General features: G+C 43.7%; 1 protein-coding gene across 4 annotated transcripts in view; it reads left to right on the forward strand.

Annotated features, from left to right (window-relative positions):
• Positions 1 to 20,512, forward strand: part of LOC112234141 (myosin light chain kinase, smooth muscle-like) — a 93,469-nt gene that overhangs the window by 22,374 nt on the left and 50,583 nt on the right. For all 4 annotated transcript variants that reach the window (XM_024402142.2, XM_024402143.2, XM_024402145.2 and 1 more), the window contains exons 4-5: positions 5,731 to 5,938; positions 7,340 to 7,382. In XM_024402142.2, the coding sequence (XP_024257910.1) occupies positions 5,731 to 5,938; positions 7,340 to 7,382 (251 nt within the window). The remainder of the gene's footprint in view (positions 1 to 5,730; positions 5,939 to 7,339; positions 7,383 to 20,512) is intronic.

The raw sequence follows: 20,512 nt of genomic DNA on the forward strand, positions 1-20,512 counted from the left end.
CGTTTTGTTGTTCTGCCGTTTTTAACCTTTTGTACAGTAAATGTGCGTCTGACTCTTAACACAATTTGGCATTTCCAATACCGCTAAATATGAGACATTACTGTTGCTATCAAACTAACGATGAATCCAAGGTCTAACCAATGTGTTTTGAAGGATGTGTTTTTTTTGTTTTGAAGACAGTCGAGCCTCTCCTCCTTTACATGTCACTTCGTAAATCCTTTCGTGAGCGATCGGTTGGTTGTGATGAGGGTGACGTGCTGGTTAGGAGAGGAGGAGAGCCAGGCAGTGCAGTGTCTGATTTTAGTGCAGCCTGACTGTCCAGTGCTGAGCTGACCTGGGTTCAAATCCTATTTGAAATCATTTCCAACACTTGATCTGTGCTTGATTGAGATTGCATGGCTTAATGGACCAATAAAATAGTCCCCAGAAACGGTCAACTCTGCTCATCTGCAACTCCAGGCAGGCTAGAGCAAATGCTCAAAGTATCTGAAAGAATTCAACTAATATTTGAATCCAGGTCAGGTGCTGAGACTGTAGGTCTATGGAATGCGTCTTCATAGGGATTAAAATATCTTAGTCTTGTGACTTGCTTCCTCAGGAGTAGTTTTTTTTTTCAGAGCTTCTGGAACAGAACCCAGTCAGCTCCAGTTCTGCTTGGATGAGCTGAAACAATGCAGAATGTATCTCCTCCAACTATTACATTTTGGGCAGTTTTACAGTAGTACCTGAAAAATGGGACGGTGCTAAACACATGTTTGTGTGCTGTGAGAGAATCGTTTGTGTGGTTACTGTATGTTCAACACCAACCCTAAGACAATAGGTTCTTTAGTACCGATGTGATAAAACACCTCCGACATCTGCCAGCCAAATGCTACAGGCACACACACACACACACACACTCTTGAGGCGGCCTCCCACCACCTACGATTTACAGACCTTCAAAACAAGGGTATCAAGTGCACAGATGTTTCCCGGCTCCCAGGAGGAGGTAATGTGTCAGGGAGTTTGTTACTTGGTTCTGTTGCTGTCCCAGGCAGCATCCATCACTACTGAAGGCAAGATTCATCACCTCTCCTTACGGCTGCGTCCCAAATGCACCCCATTCCCTATACAGTGCACTACTATTGACCAGGGCCCATAGGCAGTATAGTGTCGGGTGCCATTCTTATGCTTGTCCAGATTGAAGACTTTTCAAATGTTCTGTGTTGCGTAGGGGAAACTTGATTTCTCTTTTGGCAGATCTGTGCATATTCTACTCTAGCCAGTGTTTCAGCCCGATGCAGATGACCAGATAGTATCTGTCCTGCTTCTGGAAGGAGTTAGGGTTGCAACGATGATTTGTCTCCGGTCTTGGCCCAGGGGAGCGACTGGCTCTTCTAGGTTTCATTGCAGAGGGATGTTTGTGCTGTCTCCTCTCTGTTGAGGTTCAATGGACAAGAAAAAACAGAAGCTCTACCAGATCAGAGTTGGAGAACATTGATGTGTAAATCAGTGTCCTGCCTGGCTCAGATGGCAGAGCATGGAGCTTGCAACGCCAGGGTTGTGGGTTCAATTCCTGCGGGGGGGGACCATTATGAAAATATATGCACTCAGTACTGGAAGTTACTCTGGTAAAAGAGCGTCTTCTAAATGACTAAAATGTAAATGTATGTCAATGGCTGGCGCTTCAGGGTTGTTGTGGCATAATTGCATCCTCTCCTAAAAAGTATACAGGGAAAAACATTCATAATGTTTTTGACAGAATAGCAAGTGAACCAGCCTAGTGTCACCATTTTGAGGTTATCTGGTCCTGCTGCCTGTCATTTTCCTTCCCGGCAGGCGTGGTTTTTGTCATGCTCCAGAGCCATGTTTTCAATAAGAGGGGATGCTCCTGTGAAGACCAGGAATGTCCACCAGCATGGAGGCAGGCGTCTGACATGCTCTAGCCTCTCTCTCTCTCTTCCCCCAGCCTCCTAGTCATTTATTGGCCTGCCAAGGGAAGAAGAATGCAATATTACATAATTACGAGCCAGTAGGAAAATATAGGGGGAACAGCATGCGAGGGAGGCTCCATGTTAACTCTGTGAAAGGTATGCTGCCAGAAACCTGATGGTGGTTGAAAGTGCTCGCCTATTGAAAGCAGATGTGGACCACTGCTAGGCTATTCCTACACGGCTCCACCCTTTTCCACCGCTCCGCTCACTTCTCTAACCAGTGTTGGAGAAGCGGCCATCTTTCTTCTTCTGCTGGTTACATTGGTCAATGGTGTCCATTGTCCACATTGGCTACATTTTGAAGGCCGTCTTCCTCGTCTCATCCATCCACTGGCCATGGTTAGGAACGGTCGTTAAACCCTGGTGATTTGTCTCTTGCATGTGTAATTCATAGCAGCTATTTGGCAGTGTGGCTTGACCGTGTCAGTGAAGCCAGGAAAAATAAAAGGTTGATGTGATGGAGACATCAGGTTGTTTCAATGTTGAAACAATCAGTTAAGTACTTCATTATTTTCCTTCCAATGGAATGTTAGTTCAGGACTAAACATTAACTCTGTGTCCTTAAGCGATGTGGGATTCCTCACCATCATGTAGACTGTGGCTATTCACAGCACTGGGAGAGTCAACTTATTGATCACTCAACATCATCAAATGACCAGACAATGCTCGGTTGTAGTGTTATCAGTTTTTCTGTCTGGGAATAGTGTGCCAATTTGGGACCCAAACTTACTGTATTCTGACCCCGTCCAGTGGTAGAAATCACAACTTTGTGTGATGTATGCTACAATGCAGGTGGGAATACATGAATAGGTTCTTATGAATGTCTGTTGAGCAATAGCCAGAGGACAATTCTTCTCCTAGAGTCTCCGTCAGAGGCCAACGCCAGCAGTAATCCACTACAGGTGTCTTCCAGAATACAGAGTTGAAAAGTCATTCTGAGTACAAGACATTTTAGAGAATTACTGGGACAAATAAACCATAGGCCTATTTCTTGGGGAATGAAAAAGACCAGGGCTTTGTCCCAAATAGCACCCTATTCTCCATATACGCCACTACTTTTTGACCAAAGCGCTGGTCTGAAGTAGTGCACTAAATAGGGAATAGGGTGCTATTTTGGGACGTTATTGATTTGGAGCAGCGACTGGTCTGAAGACGCGAGGGATCAAAAATGTCCTTTCTGGTTTCTTCACATGGAAACGGTACTACTGGAAATCGCTGCTTACATGATTAAACGAACAAACGCTGCATCTTCCCTTTTAATCAGTTTCTCTCTTCATTACGAGGGGATTTCACGGTCAAGGCTGCTGTTATCCCATAAGTATTAGCCTTGTTATAGCGAATAGTACCCTTGTTGTGGTGATACATTGGGTTCCAGTAGCATGACTCAACAAGAACTAGAGAGAATATTCCTTGCTTTGTTCCCTTTTTTACTTGTTGTCTTCTTGCACTCTTGGGTATTTTGGTAGACTTTAGAAGCTAGGTTCGTATGTTCTGGGTGGATCAGCAGTCAGGGCCTCTCTGCTACCAGTGCATTGTACCATAGTCTTGTCGCAACCTTTTTTTGTTTTCAACCCGTTTTCTCTTGGTACTTGTCTGTTTTTCTGGCATTTTTAAACTTGACTTGGTGTGTAAACAACCTAGTGTTTTTCCTATACTCCGCATGTGAACTTGCTCATTCAGGATGTTTGAGGCCCAGAGAGGACCACACGAAGCTTTAGGAATGAGAAGTCCGAAGTCTGCTCGAAATTTCTGTGGCACTGAGCCTCAAGCAGCTGAGTTTTCAAGGAAATGCCAGTGTCTGTTTGATTTAATAATGACTTTAATACTGCTATTTTTGGGCAAGCCTTCGGAGAACTGGGTACAACAGAGGTTATATTTGATTGAAACTGAGAGAGGCTAGTTTGACAGGCTGGAATGTGAGTGGCCGATTTTAAAGAGCGAGGCTGGGCCTGTGTGCTTTTTTTTTATAGCTTGCCTCAGAATTTTGGGTGGCATACGAAGTCATTCTATCCTCTACTAGCAGTCGAACCTTATTCATTTGTATGTTCAATCTGAAATCCGTTGCAGTGGTTAACAATGTCCATTTCTCGTTAGTTTTTTCTGTTAATTCAAAACAAGTTGTCTTTGCGAGTGGCTTGTAATTGCAGAGTTCGGGTTTACAATGGTGCTCCTCCGAAATACAACGTTTTAAAGTCCCCCAGGGTTCAAGACGAGGATTGTTGGCATGCCACCAGTGGAAACAGCGTGTGCCCATCCCCTGTCCTTATTAGCTGTGGCCTCTGCCTGCAGATTTGTGATGCTTCAAAGATTTCTGAGAAAACAAGCTGTAGTGAGATTAGTGAAGTCAACTAGAACTGAGATGAACTGAGAGGTGTTTAACAGATCTTCTGTACCTGTTCACTTTTGCTAGTTAACTTCCTGTGCTGTTTCAGCACCAGTGTTGTACTCCACTCTTGTCAAGTGGCATGATGAGTGATGGCTACTGACCTGGGCAGTGTCGGGGGGGAAAAAGAGCATTGCGAGAATTGAAACGTCAGAAAGGACTAAGAACTCGAGTTATGCACTAAGGGAAAAAGGAATGAAGTTGAGGAAATTAGGTTTAGTTGGAAACCAGAACACAGGGATAATAAAACCAATGTGTTTTTTTTGTATTCTAGGAGGTCGGAAACGTTAAGGGTAATCGGTAGCTTTCCATTTCGCTTGCTAGTTACCGACATCAATGTTTATCATTTGTGTTTTTGTAAATATCCTAGTTTGCCGTGTCCATTTTTGTTTTTACATCTAATTATTGATTTTGTATCCACTTTAATTTGGCTATGGGCCACAGATTGTCAGTTTCACACACCCAGTGTGTTGCTGTGCTCCAACTCCAATTGTATTGAGAAGATTATGCTAATAAAAACGGTGGACGTAAACACACTATGCTTTTGTGCCCGCATAGAGATTGTCATGGAGCTTGGTGTCCGTCCGTGCCCTAATATTTTGACCTGCTTATGGAAACGGTTTATTGATTATGATAGTGTTATGTTCATGGGAATGTGATACATACACTGTGTACAAAACATTAGGAACACCTTCCTAATATTGAGTTGCACCCCTCCATTTTGCCCTCAGAACAGCCTCAATTTGTCGCGGCATGGACTCTACAAGGTGTCAAATGTTCCACAGGGATGCTGGGCCATGTTGACTCCAGTGCTTCCCACTGTTGTCAAGTTGGCTGGATGTCCATTGGGTGGTGGGCCATTCCTGATTCACACGGGAGACTGTTGTGCGGTCTGCCTGGCACCTACTACCATACCCTGTTCAAAGGCACTGAAATCTTTAGTCTTGCTCATTCACCCTCTGAATGGCACACGTACACAATCCTTGTCTCAGTTGTCTCAAACCTTCTAAATCCTTCTATAATCGGTCTCCTCCCCTTCATCTACACTGATTTTTGAAGTGGATTTAACAAGTGACATCAACAAGGGATATAGCTTTCACCTGGATTCACCTGGTCAGTCTGTCACGGAAAGCGCTTGTTGTACATACTGTATGTTTCTATGGTTTACTTCCCATCCTCACTGTAAATAAATGCCTTTTCCTGGACATTGCAGCGCTACCAACGTTTTTGCTTCCTCACTGAGAAATCCACCATGCCACTTCACAGGGATATTATTGCTGATTTAACCCTATCAACTGTTTTGTTTCAACCAGGACCATTAACCACTGATGCTCTATGTTAAAAATCCACTGAGGTACATCCATCTATTCCCAGGTGAGAGGAAACCCTGAGCCCCAGGTCACGTGGTCCAGGAATGGGAAAGCAGTGACGGCTGGAGAGCGGTTCGTCATGGAACAGAGTAGCCGCGGAACCTTCAGCCTGGTGGTACACGGTGTCCAGGAGGAGGATGCAGGGCGTTACACGTGTGAGGCTGTCAACGATGCTGGGAGCCGCCAGGTCACAGTGGAGATCACTATAGAAGGTACAGCCGCAGCTGTCCAATAAAACTGTGTCCCAAATGGCACTCATTCCCTAATATAGTGCATTACTTTTGACCAGAGCCTGCAATAGGCAATGTCCAAACGTTGTGTGCTATATAGGGAACAGGGTGCTATTTGGAAGGCAACCTAACTCTCTCCATCAGCCAATCAGAAATAATAGAATGTTGACAATTGGGCTCCTGAGTGGCACAGCAGTCTAAGGCACTGCATCTCCGTGCTAGAGGCGTCACTACAGACCCTGGTTCGATTCTAGGGTGTATCCTAACCGACCGTGATTGGGAGTCCCATAGGGCGGCGCACAATTGGCCCAGCGTCATAAGGGTTTGGCCGGGTTAGGCCATCACTGTAAATAAGAATTTGTTCTTGATCGACTTGCCTTTTTTAAATAAAGATTAACTAAAAATACAAATAAATAATAATTGGACAGGGTCCATTGCCTTTGTATCTCCTTTGAAATGTAGCATAGGCAGTAGACTGGGACATGTGCACGGCCTCAATACCTCATGTGAAATTAAACCAAGACGGCGCCAAGTGTTTTTAATGGCACCGCCTTTATTTTACTCCGTAAAATACAAGACGTCCTGTCAAAAGTATTGTACATAGGCTTTTGTGCTGTTTTTAACTCTATGTAATAGTAAGAATAAGGTTGAATACTTTTCTACTTCCCTGTTCAGACGGCACTCATTAGAGTAACCGATGGCAAAGCCAGCAGAGGTTTTGTCCCAAATGTCCCCCTATTCCCTATACTGTATAGTGCACGTCATTTTGACCAGAGCCCTATAAGCCCTGGTCAAAAGTAGTGCACTAAATAAGGAATCTGGTGCCATTTGGGATGCTGCCATTATAATATCCACATGGAAGGCTTCGGGAACTTTTTCTTCCTGTTAGGATAAGTGTTACTGGCACACTTTTTGATTTTCAAATTCCTTTGTGTATACCATGCCAGCTGTGCCTCTTGCATTTCCAATGTTTACACTGTGGATACTTAGGTTACATTGTGCATGAAAGAGGCGGCCTGGCACCTACTACTTTCCAGGGAGAAGTATGTAAACATTCAGACGTCCTCCACATTTTGTTAAGCTTTACAAGATCGTAAACAGCTATTTAGGCACCTCTGGCTCACTGAACACTAGCAGATACATATGGAGCATGACCTCTGTAACAAGGGGCATTGCAGCGAGATCTGAAGCATTCTTCAACACTGCACAGTGCACATTCATTTACACCCGTGCTGCTGGACTTGCACCAGCAATCAACTCCTTGTCTCCCCAATGGCACCCTATTCCTTATAGTGCACTGCTTAGGGAATAGGATGCAATTTGGGGTGCACCCTGATGTTTATTTTTATTCATTATCTGAGGCGTGTTTTCCATCTCTCATAGGGAACACAGGGAAGAAATCCAGACTCCCCTCCAGTAGAACAGGGTAAGGTATATGTGCCTGCGTCCCAAATGGCACCAAATTCCCTATATAGTGCACTACTTTTGACCAGAGCCCAATGCACCCTTGTCAAACGTAATGCAGAATATAGTGAATAGGTTGCCATTTGGTGAGCATCCTTTCTTTGCAAATGGTGGTATCATGGTGGTGTTTAAATCAACCTTACTGTCCTGTTTCATCGTTCTGGTCGTTTTTTTTTTCAGAATATTGTTCATCAAAATGCTTTCTTGCTATAATAAATAGGGCTGCGAATCCAACTTTTTAGGGATCTTTTAGTCCACTGCACTAAAAAGATCCGGAGCTTCCCGACGCTTTTGCACGTGCAGATCAGCGCATGTGTATATTCTATATGCACAGAGAACCGGCTGCTCAGACGAATGGTAATCAAATCAAATTTATTTATGTAGCCCTTCTTACATCAGCTGATATCTCAAAGTGCTGTACAGAAACCCAGCCTAAAACCCCAAAAAGCAAGCAATGCAGAAGCACGGTGGCTAGGAACAACTCCCTAGAAAGGCCAAAACCTAGGAAGAAACCAGGCCATGAGGGGTGGCCAGTCCTCTTCTGGCTGTGCCGGGTGCGGATTATAACAGAACATGGCCAAGATGTTCAAATGTCATAAATGACCAGCAAGGTCAAATAATAATAATAATCACAGTAGTTGTCGAGGGTGCAACAAGTCAGCACCTCAGGAGTAAATGGCAGTTGGCTTTTCATAGCCGATCATTGAGAGTGTCTCTACCGCTCCTGCTGTCTCTAGAGAGTTGAAAACAGCAGGTCTGGGACAGGTAGCACGTCCGTTGAACAGGTTAGGGTTCCATAGCTACAGGCAGAACGGTTGAAACTGGAGCAGCAGCACGGCCAGGTGGACTGGGGACAGCAAGGAGTCATCATGCCGGGTAGTCCTGAGGCTTGGTCCTAGGACTCAGGTCCTCTGAGAAGGAGAGAATTAGAGAGAGCATATTTAAATTCACACAGGACACCGGATAAGACAGCAGAAGTACTCCAGATATAACAGACTGACCCTAGCCCCACGACACTCAAACTACTGCAGCATAAATACTGGAGGCTGAGACAGGAGGGGTCAGGAGACACTGGCCCCATCCGATGATACCCCCGGACAGGGCCAAACAGGCAGGATATAACCTCACCCACTTGGTCAAAGAACAGCCCCCACACCACTAGAGATATCTTCAACCACCAACTTACCATCCTGAGACAAGGCCGAGTATAGCCCACAAAGATCTCCGCCACGGCACAACCCAAGGGGGAGCGTCAATCGTGACGGGAAGATCAGGTCAGTGACTCAACCCATTCAAGTCACGCACCCCTCCTAGGGACAGCATGGAAGAGCACCAGTAAGCCAGTGACTCAGCCCCTGTAATAGGGTTAGAGGCAGAGAATCCCAGTGGAGAGAGGGGAACCGGCCAGGCAGAGACAGCAAGGACGGTTCTTTGCTCCAGAGCCTTTCGGTTCACTTTCACACTCCTGGGCCAGACTACACTCAATCATATGACCTACTGAAGAGATGATTCTTCAGTAAAGACTTAAAGGTTAAGACCGAGTCTGCGTCTCTCACATGGGTAAGCAGACCATTCCATAAAAATGGAGCTCTGTAGGAGAAAGCCCTGCCTCCAGATGTTTGCTTAGAAATTCTAGGGACAATTAGGAGGCCTGCGTCTTGTGACCGGAGCGTACTTGTAGGTATGTACTGCATGCAAGCCCATGTAATGCTTTGTAGGTTAGCAGTAGAACCTTAATCAGCCCTTGCCTTAACAGGAAGCCAGTGTAGGGAGGCTGGCACTGGAGTAATGTGATCACATTTTTTGGTTCTAGTCAGGATTCTAGCAGCCATATTTAGCACTAACTGAAGACTATTTAGTGCTTTATCCGGGTAGCCGGAAAGTAGAGCATTGCCGTAGTCTAACCTATAAGTAAGAAAAGCATGGATACATTTTTCTGCATAATTTTTGGACAGAAAGTTTCTGATTTTTGCAATGTTACGTAGATGGAAAAAAGCAGTCCTTGAAACAGTCTTGATATGTTCGTCAAAAGAGATCAGGGTCCAGAGTAATGCCGAGGTCCTTCAGTTTTATTTGAGACGACTGTACAACCATTAAGATTAATTGTCAGAATCAACAGAAGATCTCTTTGTTTCTTGGGACCTAGAACAAGCATCTATGTTTTGTCCGAGTTTAAAAGTAGAAAGTTTGCAGCCATCCACTTCCTTATGTCTGAAACACAGGCTTCTAGCGAGGGCAATTTTGGGGCTTCACCATGTTTCATTGAAATGTACAGCTGTGTGTCATCAGCATAGCAGTGAAAGTTAACATTATGTTTTCGAATGACATCCCCAAGAGGTAAAATATATAGTGAAAACAATAGTGGTCCTAAAACGGAACCTTGAGGAACACCAAAATTTACAGTTGATTTGTCAGAGGACAAACCATTCAGAGACAAACTGATATCTTTCTGACAGATAAGATCTAAACCAGGCCAGAACTTGTCCATGTAGAGCAATTTGGGTTTCCAATCTCTCAAAAAGAATGTGGTGATCCATAGTATCAACCGCAGCACTAAGGTCTAGGAGCACGAGGACAGATGCAGAGCCTCGGTCTAACGCCATTAAAAGGTAATTTACCACCTTCACAAGTGCAGTCTCAGTGCTAAGCATTCCGTATACATTGTTTCTCTTCAGGAAGGCAGTGAGTTGCTGCGCAACAGCTTTTTCAAAAAATTTGGAGAGGAATGGAAGATTCGATATAGGCCGATTTTATTTATTTTTTATTTTTTTCTGGGTCAAGGTTTGGCTATTTTCAAGAGGTTTTATTACTGCCACTTCTGGTGAGTTTGGTACACATCCGGTGGATAGAGTGCCATTCATTATGTTCAACGTAAAAGGGCCAAGCACAGGAGCAGCTCTTTCAGTAGTTTAGTTGGAATCGGGTCCAGTATGCAGCTTGAAGCTTTAGAGGCCATTTATTATTTTCATCATTGTGTCAAGAGATATAGTACTAAAACACTTGAGTGTCTCTCTTGATCCTAGGTCCTGGCAGAGTTGTGCAGACTCAGGACAGCTGAGCTTTGGAGGAATACACAGATTTAAAGAGGAGTCTGTAATTTGCTTTCTAATGATCATGATCTTTTCCTCAAAAAGTTAATGAATTTATTACTGCTGAAGTGAAAGTCATCCTCTCTTGGGGAATGCTGCTTTTTAGTTAGCTTTGCGACAGTATCAAAAATAATTTGGGATCGTTCTTATTTTCCTCAATTAAGTGGGAAAAATAGGATGATCGAGCAGCAGTAAGGGCTCTTCGATACTGCACGGTACTGTCTTTCCAAGCTAGTCGGAAGACTTCCAGTTTGGTGTGGTGCCATTTCCGTTCCAATTTTCTGGAAGCTTGCTTCAGAGCTCGGGTGTTTTCTGTATTCCAAGGAGGTAGTTTCTTATGAGAAATGTTTTTTGGAGTGCAACTGCATCTAGAGTATTGCGCAAGGTTAAATTGAGTTCCTCAAGTTAGGTGGTTAACTGATTTTTGTCCTCTGGCGTCCTGGCGTCCTTGGGTAGGCAGAGGGAGTCTGGAAGGGCATCAAGGAATCTTTGGGTTGTCTGAGAATTTATAGCACGACTTTTGATGCTCCTTGGTTGGGGTCTGAGCAGATTATTTGTTGCGATTGCAAATGTAATAAAATGGTGGTCTGATAGTCAAGGATTATGAGGAAAAACATTAAGATCTGCAAAATGTATTTCATGGGACAAAACTAAGTCGGTCCAGAGTATGACTGTGACAGTGAGTAGGTCCAGAGACATGTTGGACAAAACCCACTGAGTCGATGATGGCTCCGAAAGCCTTTGGGAGTGGGTCTGTGGACTTTTCCATGTGAATATTAACATTTCCAAAAATGTGAATATTATCTGCTATGACTACAAGGTCCGATAGGAATTCAGGGAAATCAATGAGGAACGTTGTATACGGCCCAGGAGGCCTGTAAACAGTAGCTATAAAAAGTGATTGAGTAGGTTGCATAGATTTCATGACTAGAAGCTCAAAAGACGAAAACGTTTTTTTTTTTTTTGTAAATTGACATTTAAATGTTAGCAACACCTCCGCCTTTGCGGGATGCACGTGGGATATGGTCACTAGTGTAACCAGGAGTTGAGGCCTCATTTAACACAGTAAATTCATCAGGCTTAAGCCATGTTTCAGTCAGGCCAATCACATCAAGATTAGTTCATTGACTATAACGGCCTTTGAAGTACGGGATCTAACATTAAGTAGCCCTATTTTAAGATGCGAGGTATCACGATCTCTTTCAATAATGGCAGGAATGGAGGAGGTCTTTATTCTAGTGAGATTGCTAAGGCGAACACCGCCAAGTTTAGTTTTGCCCAACCCAGGTCGAGGCACAGACACGGTCTCAATGGGATAGCTGAGCTGACTACACTGACTGTGCTAGTGGCTGGCCTGCACCCTATTTCATTGTGGAGCTAAAGGAGTTAGAGCCCTGTCTATGTTGGTAGATAAGATGAGAGCACCCCTCCAGCTAGGATGGAGTCCGTCACTCCTCAACAGGCCAGGCTTGGTCCTGTTTGTGAGTGAGTCCCAGATAGAAGGCCAATTATCAACATATTCTATCTTTTGGGAGGGGCAGAAAACAGTTTTCAACCAGTGATTGAGTTGTGAGACTCTGCTGTAGAGCTCATCACTCCCCCTAACTGGGAGGTGGCCAGAAACAATTACTCGATGCCAACACATCTTTCTAGCTGATTTACAGGCTGAAGCTATGTTGCGCTTGGTGACCTCTGACTGTTTCATCCTAACATCGTTGGTGCCGACGTGGATAACAATATCTCTATACTCTCTACACTCTCTGCCAGTTTTAGCTTTAGCCAGCACCATCTTCAGAATAGCCTTAACGTCGGTAGCCCTCCCCCTGGTAAACAGTGTATGATCACTGGATGATTAGTTTGAAGTCTAATACTGCGGGTAATGGAGTCGCCAATGACTATGGTTTTCAATTTGTCAGCTAATGGTGGGAGGCTTCGGCGCTTGTTTAATAAAGTTAGATCAAAGCGGAATCAATGTATGCAACAGTGGCGGTCTGTGTCATTTAAGATTAGGGAGGACATTTTTTATGAGCATGGCATTATTTCTATACGGCATATTGGATGACTGTCATTCATATTCCATTCACCCAGCTCAATGTAACATCGATAGGTTTAGGCTACTACATGATACTCAAATTTTCCCTATGCCTATCGAGGTTGCTACAACCTAGCCTACAAATTGAAGTTAAACACACACAAATGAAACATACACTACAGGTCAAAAGTTATAGAACACCTACTCAATGGTTTTATTTATTTATTTACTATTTTCTACATCGTAGAATAATAGTGAAGACATCGAAACTATGACATGACACATGGAATCACGTAGTAACCAAAAAGGTGTTAAATAAATGAAAAAATGTTATTCTTCAAATAGCTACCCTGCTTCCTTCTGAGAATTCGAAGGCAATCGAATAAACCCCCACTTCCTTCCATTCTGCTAGGAAATGTGCAGTCTTTGGAGAATAAAATAGATGACCTACGGACAAGGTTAATCTATCAACGGGACATTCAAAACTGTAATGTCTTATGCTTCACGGAGTCGTGGCTGAACGATGAGACTCAACATACAGCTGGTGGTTTATACGCTGTCCTGGCAGGATAGAACAGCGGCGTCTGGTAAGACAAGGGGCGGCCGGCTATGTATTTTTGTAAATAACAGCTGGTGCACGATATCTAAGGAAGTCTCAAGCTATTGCTCACCGGAGGTAGAGTATCTCATGATAATCTGTAGACCACAATATCTACCTAGAGAGTTTGACCTGTATTTTTCGTAGCTGTTTACATACCAACACAGTCAGAGGCTGGCACTAAGACGGCATTGAATGAGCTGTATTCCGCCATAAGCAAACAAGAAAACGCTCACCTGTAGGGAAGAGGTCAGAGACCTGGCCATGTAGTGCCAGGACAACAACCTCTCCCTCAACGTGATCAAGACAAAGGAGATGATTGTGGACTACAGGAAAAAGAGGACCGATCACTCCGCCATTCTCATCGATGGGGTTGCAGTGGAGCAGATTGAGAGCTTCAAGTTCCTTGGCATCCACATCAACAAACGAACATGGTCCAAGCACACCAAGACAGTCGTGAAGAGGGCACGACAAAACCTATTCCCCCTCAGGAGACTGAAAAGATTTGGCATGGGTCCTCAGATCCTCAAAATGTTCTACAGCTGCACCATCGAGAGCATCCTGGTTGCATCACTGCCTGGTATGGCAACTGCTCGGCCTCCGACCGCAAGGCACTACAGAGGGTAGTGCGAATAGCCAAGTACATCACTGGGGCCAAGCTTCCCTGCCACCCAGGACCTCTATACCAGGCAGTGTCAGAGGAAGGTCCTAAATATTGTCCGACTCCAGCCACCCTAGTCATAAACTGTTCTCTCTGCTACCGCATGGCAAGCGGTACCAGAGAACCAAGTCTAGGTCCAAGAGGCTTCTAAACCACTTATACCCCCAAGCCATAAAACTACTGAACACCTAATCAAATGGCTACCCAGAATATTTGCATTGCCCCCCCTCTCCCCTTCTTTTATACCACTGCTACTCTCTGTTGTTATCTATGCATAGTCACTTTAATAGCTCTACCTACATGTACGTATTACCTCAACTAACCATTGCCCCCGCACATTGATCCTGTACCAGTACCCCCCTGTATATAGTTTCACTATTATTATTTTCCTGCTGTTCTTCAATTACTTGTTACTTTTATTTCTTATTCTTATCCATATTGTTTTAAACTGCATTGTTGGTTAGGGGCTCTTAAGTAAGCATTTCACTGTAAGTCCTACTACACCTGTTGTATTCGGTGCTTTTGACTAATAAAATTTGTTCAAGTGTGAGTCTGCATGTGTGAATGCATGTATGTTTGTGTCTGTGCGTATGTAGTGTTTGAACGTGAGTGATTTGTGTGGGAGTGACGGTGTAGTGAGTGTGTATATATCAAGTCTAGTGCGTGTGCTTAGCGTCAAGTGCAAGATAGTCAGTCCAGAGAGTTTGGGTACTCTTAATTGACTATTTAGCAGTCTGGCTATTGAGCTTCTACCCCCAAGCCATAAAACTGCTGTCTCGGAGCCTGTTGGTCCAGGAGCCGACGCTCCGGTACTGTTTTCTGGATGGCAGCAGAATGAACAATATATGGCTTGGGTAGTTGGAGTCTTTGTCAATTTGTCAGTCATTCCTCTGTCACTGTCTGATATAGAGGTACTGGATGGCAGCCCCAGTGATGTACTGGGCTGTCCGCACCACCCTTTGTAGATATTTGTGGTGAAGGGCGGTGCAATTGCTATATGAAGTGGTGATGCAGCCTGTCAAGATGCTATCGATGGTGCAGCCTTTTGAGGATCTGAGGGCCCATGACAAATATTTTCTGCCTCCCTGATGGGGAGTGGCACTGCCATGCCCTCTTCACAACTCTGCGGGTGTGTGTGGACCATGTTAAGTTGTTAGTTATGTGGACAACAAGCATGATGGTGTTGGGGTCGTGCGAGGCCACACAGTCATGGGTGAACAGGAAGTACAGAAGGGAACTAAGCACACATCCCTGAGGGGCCCCCGTGTTGAGGGTCAGTGTCCTGGAGTTGTTGTTGCCTACTCTTACTGCCTGGGTCCGAGCTGTCAAAGTCCAGGATCCAGTTGCAGAGAGAGTTGTTCAGTCCCAGGGTCCCTAGCTTGGAGTGGACTATGGTGTTGAATGCTGAGCTGTAGTCTATGAACCGCATTCTCACATAGTTATTTCCCCTCTTGTCCAGGTGGGAGAGGGCAGTATGAAGTGCAATTGTGATTGCGTCATTTGTGGATCTGTTGAGACTGTATGCAAATTTGAGTGGGTCTATGGTGTCTGGGATGATGGTGTTGTGTGTCATGACCAGCCTTTCAAAGCACTTCATATTTACAGATGTGAGTGCTACAGGGTGGTGTAGTCATTTAGGCAGGTTACATTGGAGCTCTTAAGAAACATTTAGCAACTGACTCGGCGGAATGAATACACCCCTGATCACCCACACCCCTGTTCACCTTTGTAGCAGCCACATACAGCATCATCACTTTGCTCATTGTATAATTCCTTCTCGCATCTACTCGCTTTCCTTCTCTCACTTTTTCTTTTCCCCTTGCTTTTGGACAACACAACAGCTATGTCAGTCTTTGACCAGGCAGCCAAACCTTCATAGCATAACCGCTAATGGCTACACAGCCTAAGTTGTCACCATAACGTTATGATCAAGAAACTAGAACTAATGTGTTTGTACACATGGATTGGATTGTGGGTTTACTATCACGCAGTACAGTGTACAGCAAGCAGTTTAGCAGTTACACCAGTGGGTCCCAGTGGCAATACATTTGTAAAACCAAAAGCTTATATTTTTGTTAGCTTAACTTGACTTAGAGTTGCAGTGTTGGGTAACCTTAGCCAGCTCGCTAACACACATAGCATTAATCTCTGCTTGAGTCAGGTTGTTGGGTAAGCTAAATTAGCTGCGTTAGCTAAGTAAGTGAAAAGTAAACTAAGAAGAAGAAAAAAAATACAATGAAATATAGCTAGCTCACTCTCGCTCTCCGCTGCTCTTCCTTGGTAGTTGAACAGTTTTGAACAAAACGATTGTCGTTCTCTCTGAGTCAACAACTCACCACACTTTATGCACTGCAGTGCTAGCTAGCTGTAGCGTATGCTTGGATTGGATGGAGAACATGTCAATTCATACTGAAAGAGGCTGGATGACGTCCCCGGGAAGTCGTCATAATTACTGTGCAAGTCTATGGAAAGGGGTGAGAACCATGAGCCTCCGGAGGTTTTGTATTGAAGACAATGATCCCAGAGAAGGACTGGAAATGGCTGTCTCCGGCTACACCATGTTGCTACCCTAAAAGGTGCTGTTGAGGCTACTGTAGACGCTTATTGCAAAACGGTGTGTTTAAATCAATTATTTGGTGACGTAAATATATTTAGTATAGTTTTATCTAAAAAGGATACCTTTTTAATGTTTCACAATTTTTGGGTTGTTGAAATTCACCGAATAGGATGGTCCTCTTCCTCCCTTGAAGAGCCTCCACTGGTATACAAGATCACATAATGATCACAGTATTCTACATAACCTAACCCGAATAGCATAGTTTAACGTTACTGTAAGACAAATCCGCCAACACACTTTTCTTTCATGTGGCCAGAACTCAACTGTGCAAAATACACAGGTACGCTACAGTATGCTAGTTTACCACCATCTGCTCTAAAATGTATTCCCTCCATAATTCAAAACAACACTGTAGGCTACTTCGAAACTCAAGTAGATCTAAATGCATATCTCCATGAAACTGATTGAGATCAAAGGGTACTATGCTGCTTAGCCTTTTTGAGGCCCTAAGTGAGGTTTGGTTGGGAGGGGGCACACATCTCGTGGAAGTTTTAAAAGTAAATTTCCTGCAATTCTACACATTTTGCCATGGCGCATAAAAAAAATGTTGCCGTTTTCAAGGCCCAGTGCTGTCAAAAACGTGATTTTCCTGTGTTTTTATATATACATTGAACCAAAATAAAAATGCAACATGTAATCATTTCAAAGATTTTAGAATTACAGTTCATATAAAGAAATCAGTCAATTGAAATATATTAATTTGCCCTAATCTATGGATTTCACATGACTGGGAATACAGATATGCATCTGGTCACAGATACCTTAAAAAAAAAGTAGGGGCGTGGATCAGAACCAGTCAGTATCTATCTGGTGTTACCACCATTTGCCTCATGCAGCGTGATACATCTTCTTCGCATAGAATTGATCAGGCTGTTGATTGTGGCTAAGATTATTATTGATTTATCAAATGTAATTTTATGTCACATGCGCCGAATGCAACAGGTGTAGACCCTACAGTGAAATGCTTTCTTACAAGCCCGTAACCAACAATGCAGTTTTAAGAAAAATAAGTTAAGTAAAAAAATAACAAATAATTAAAGAGCAGCACTAAAATAACAGTAGCGATGCTAATTAAAGTGGGTAACAGTGCAGGGGCACAGGTTCAGGTTAGTCATTACTGCACGGTAAAGACTGCTCGGAACTAGAAGCACAAGCATTTCGCTACACTCGCATTAACATCTGTTAACCATTTGTATGTGACCAATAACATTTGATTTGGTAATTGAAATAATATGTACATGTATGTAGAGTTAGTGATTTTGCATAGATAAGACAGAGTAGCAGCAGTGTAAAAAAGGGTGGTGTGTCTTGGTGTGTTTGGACAGTGATAGTTTGTTGGCGATGTGGACACCAAGGAACTTGAAGCTCTCAACCTGCTCCAATGCAGCCCCGTCGATGAGAATGGGGGCTTGCTCGGTCCTCATTTTCCTGTAGTCCACCATCTTCTCCTTTGTCTTGATCACGTTGAGGGGGAGGTTGTTATCATGGCACCAAACAGACAGATCTCTGACCTCTAGTCTGTCTCATCGTTGTTTTTGATCAGGCCTACCACTGTTGTGTCATCGGCAAACGTAATGATGGTGTTGGAGTCGTGCCTGGCCATGCAGTCATGAGTGAACAGGGAGTACAGGAGGGGACTGAGCACGCACCCCTGAGGGGCCCCTGTGTTACGGATTAGCATGGCGGATGTGGTGTTGGCAGCCCACCAGGAAGTCCAGGATCCAGTTGCAGAGGGAGGTGTTTAGTCCCAGGGCCCTTAGCTTAGTGATGAGCTTTGAGGGCACTACGCTGAGCTGTAGTCAACGAATAGCATTCTTACATAGGTGTTCCTTTTGTCCATGTGGGAAAGGGCAGTGTGGAGGGCAATAGAGATGGCATCTGTTGGTGCGGTATGCAAATTGGAGTGGGTCCTAGGGTTTCTGGGATAATGGTGTTGATGTGAGCTATGACCAGCCTTACAGACGTGAGTGCTACGGGTCGGTAGACATTTAGGCAGGTTACTTTAGTGTTCTTGGGCACAGGGTCTATGGTGGCTTGCTTGAAACATGTTGGTATTACAGACTCAGACAGGGAGAGGTTGAAAATGTCAGTGAAGCCAGTTGGTCAGCGCATGCTTACATGTCTTGGTAATTCATCTGGCCCTCCGGCCTTGTGAATTTTGACCTGTTTAAAGGTCTTGCTCACATTGGCTGTGAAGAGCGTGATCACACAGTCGTCCGGAACGGCTCATGCTCTCATGCATGTTTCAGTGTTACTTGCCTCGAAGCGAGCATAAAAGTAATTTAGCTTGTCTGGTAGGCTCGTGTCACGGAGCAGCTCTCGGCTGTGCTTCCCTTTTGTAGTCTGTAGTAGTTTGCAGGCCCTGCCAGAGGAGCCGGTGTAGTACGATTCGATCTTAGTCCTGTTTTGATGCTTTACCTGTTTGATGGTTCATCGGAGGGCATAGCGGGATTTCTTATAAGCTTCCGGGTTAGTGTCCTGCTCCTTGAACGCGGCAGCTCTACCCTTTAGCTCAGTGCGAAGGTTGCCTGTAATCCATGGCTTCTGGTCCGGTTATGTACGTACAGTCACTGTGGGCACGACATCCTCGATGCACTTATTGATAAAGCCAGTGACTGATGTGGTGTACTCCTCAATGCCATTGGAAGAATCCCGGAACATATTCCAGTCTGTGCTAGCAAAACAGTCCTGTAGTTTAGCATCTTCTTCATCTGACACTGTTGTATAGATCGAGTCACTGGTGCTTCCTGCTTTAATTTTTGCTTGGAATCAGGAGGATAGAATTATGGTCAGATTTGCCAAATGGAGGGCGAGGGAGAGCTTTGTATACATCTCTGTGTGTGGAGTAAAGGTGGTCCAGAGTTGTTTCCCCTCTGGTTGCACATTTAACATACTGATAGAAATTTGGTCAAACGGATTTACGTTTCCCTGAATTGAAGTCCCCGGCCACTAGACCATCAGACTGTAAAACAGCCATCACTAACACCGAGAGGCTGCTGCCTACATACAGACTTGAAATCATTGGCCACTTTAATAAATGGATCACTAGTCACTTTAAATAATGGCACTTTAATAATGTTTGCATATCTTGCATTACTCATCTATCTATATACTGTATTTTATACCATCTATTGCATCTTGCCTATGCTGCCTGTCATTGCTCATCCATACATGTATATGTATATATTCTTAGTCTTTACTTAGATTTGTGTGCATTAGGTAGTTGTTGAGGAATTGTTAGATTACATATTGCAGTACTGTCGCAACTAGAAGCACAAGCATTTCGCTACACTCGCAATAACATCTGCTAACCATGGGTACTGTATGTAAAATTTGATCTGATAATTATTCTGTCTCTTCCCAGCAAAATCTGCATAGCTGGGATGGTTGTATCCCCCCTGACAGCTGTCAATTATTTGGTCCTAAAATAAAATAAAGTATCACAATTGTCTTTAGACAAATTTGGTCTTTAATGCAGGGCCAACAGACATGTTCCTTACTTTTCCCCCCTTCTAATTGCCTCTTCCATTTTTGCGTTAATGCTGAAATTAGATATCATTTTGAGTAGAGCTGAAATGTCCATATTTTTGTTTGCTGCATGTGTGACAACTCCACCAGTACGATTTATGATATCATTAGAAATATTATAACCAAAGATTGTTTTTTTTTAATCAATTAGTGTATTTGAGTTTAACCATAATATTGGTTATAATATTTGTTTTGTCTTTTCTGGTGGATTAAACTGAAATTGCAACCGACTTTCTATGGCTTGTTTTTTATAAATAGCGATATTTTAGAGATGATGATTTCATTTTCAAATAACCTTAAGTGAGAGATTAAAGCCCATTCCTGAACATGGGATCACACATTCTTGCTAGAGAACCAGTTCGGGTTTTAAGTATATCTTTTGTATGACTGAAGCCTTTAGTGAGAAGTGTAATGCTTTAATATTGAATCATTTTTGCTCCCCGAAATCATAATCATGATCATTATAGAAATAGGCCTGTTTTAATGTTGTCTGGCTTGCTGTTCCAAAGAAAATAAAATGTTTTGCTCATAAAATAAAATAAATAGTTAAACAGGCATATGACTAAA

This window comes from Oncorhynchus tshawytscha, linkage group LG03 (assembly GCF_018296145.1).
Source record: "Oncorhynchus tshawytscha isolate Ot180627B linkage group LG03, Otsh_v2.0, whole genome shotgun sequence".
NCBI classification, from domain to species: domain Eukaryota; kingdom Metazoa; phylum Chordata; class Actinopteri; order Salmoniformes; family Salmonidae; genus Oncorhynchus; species Oncorhynchus tshawytscha.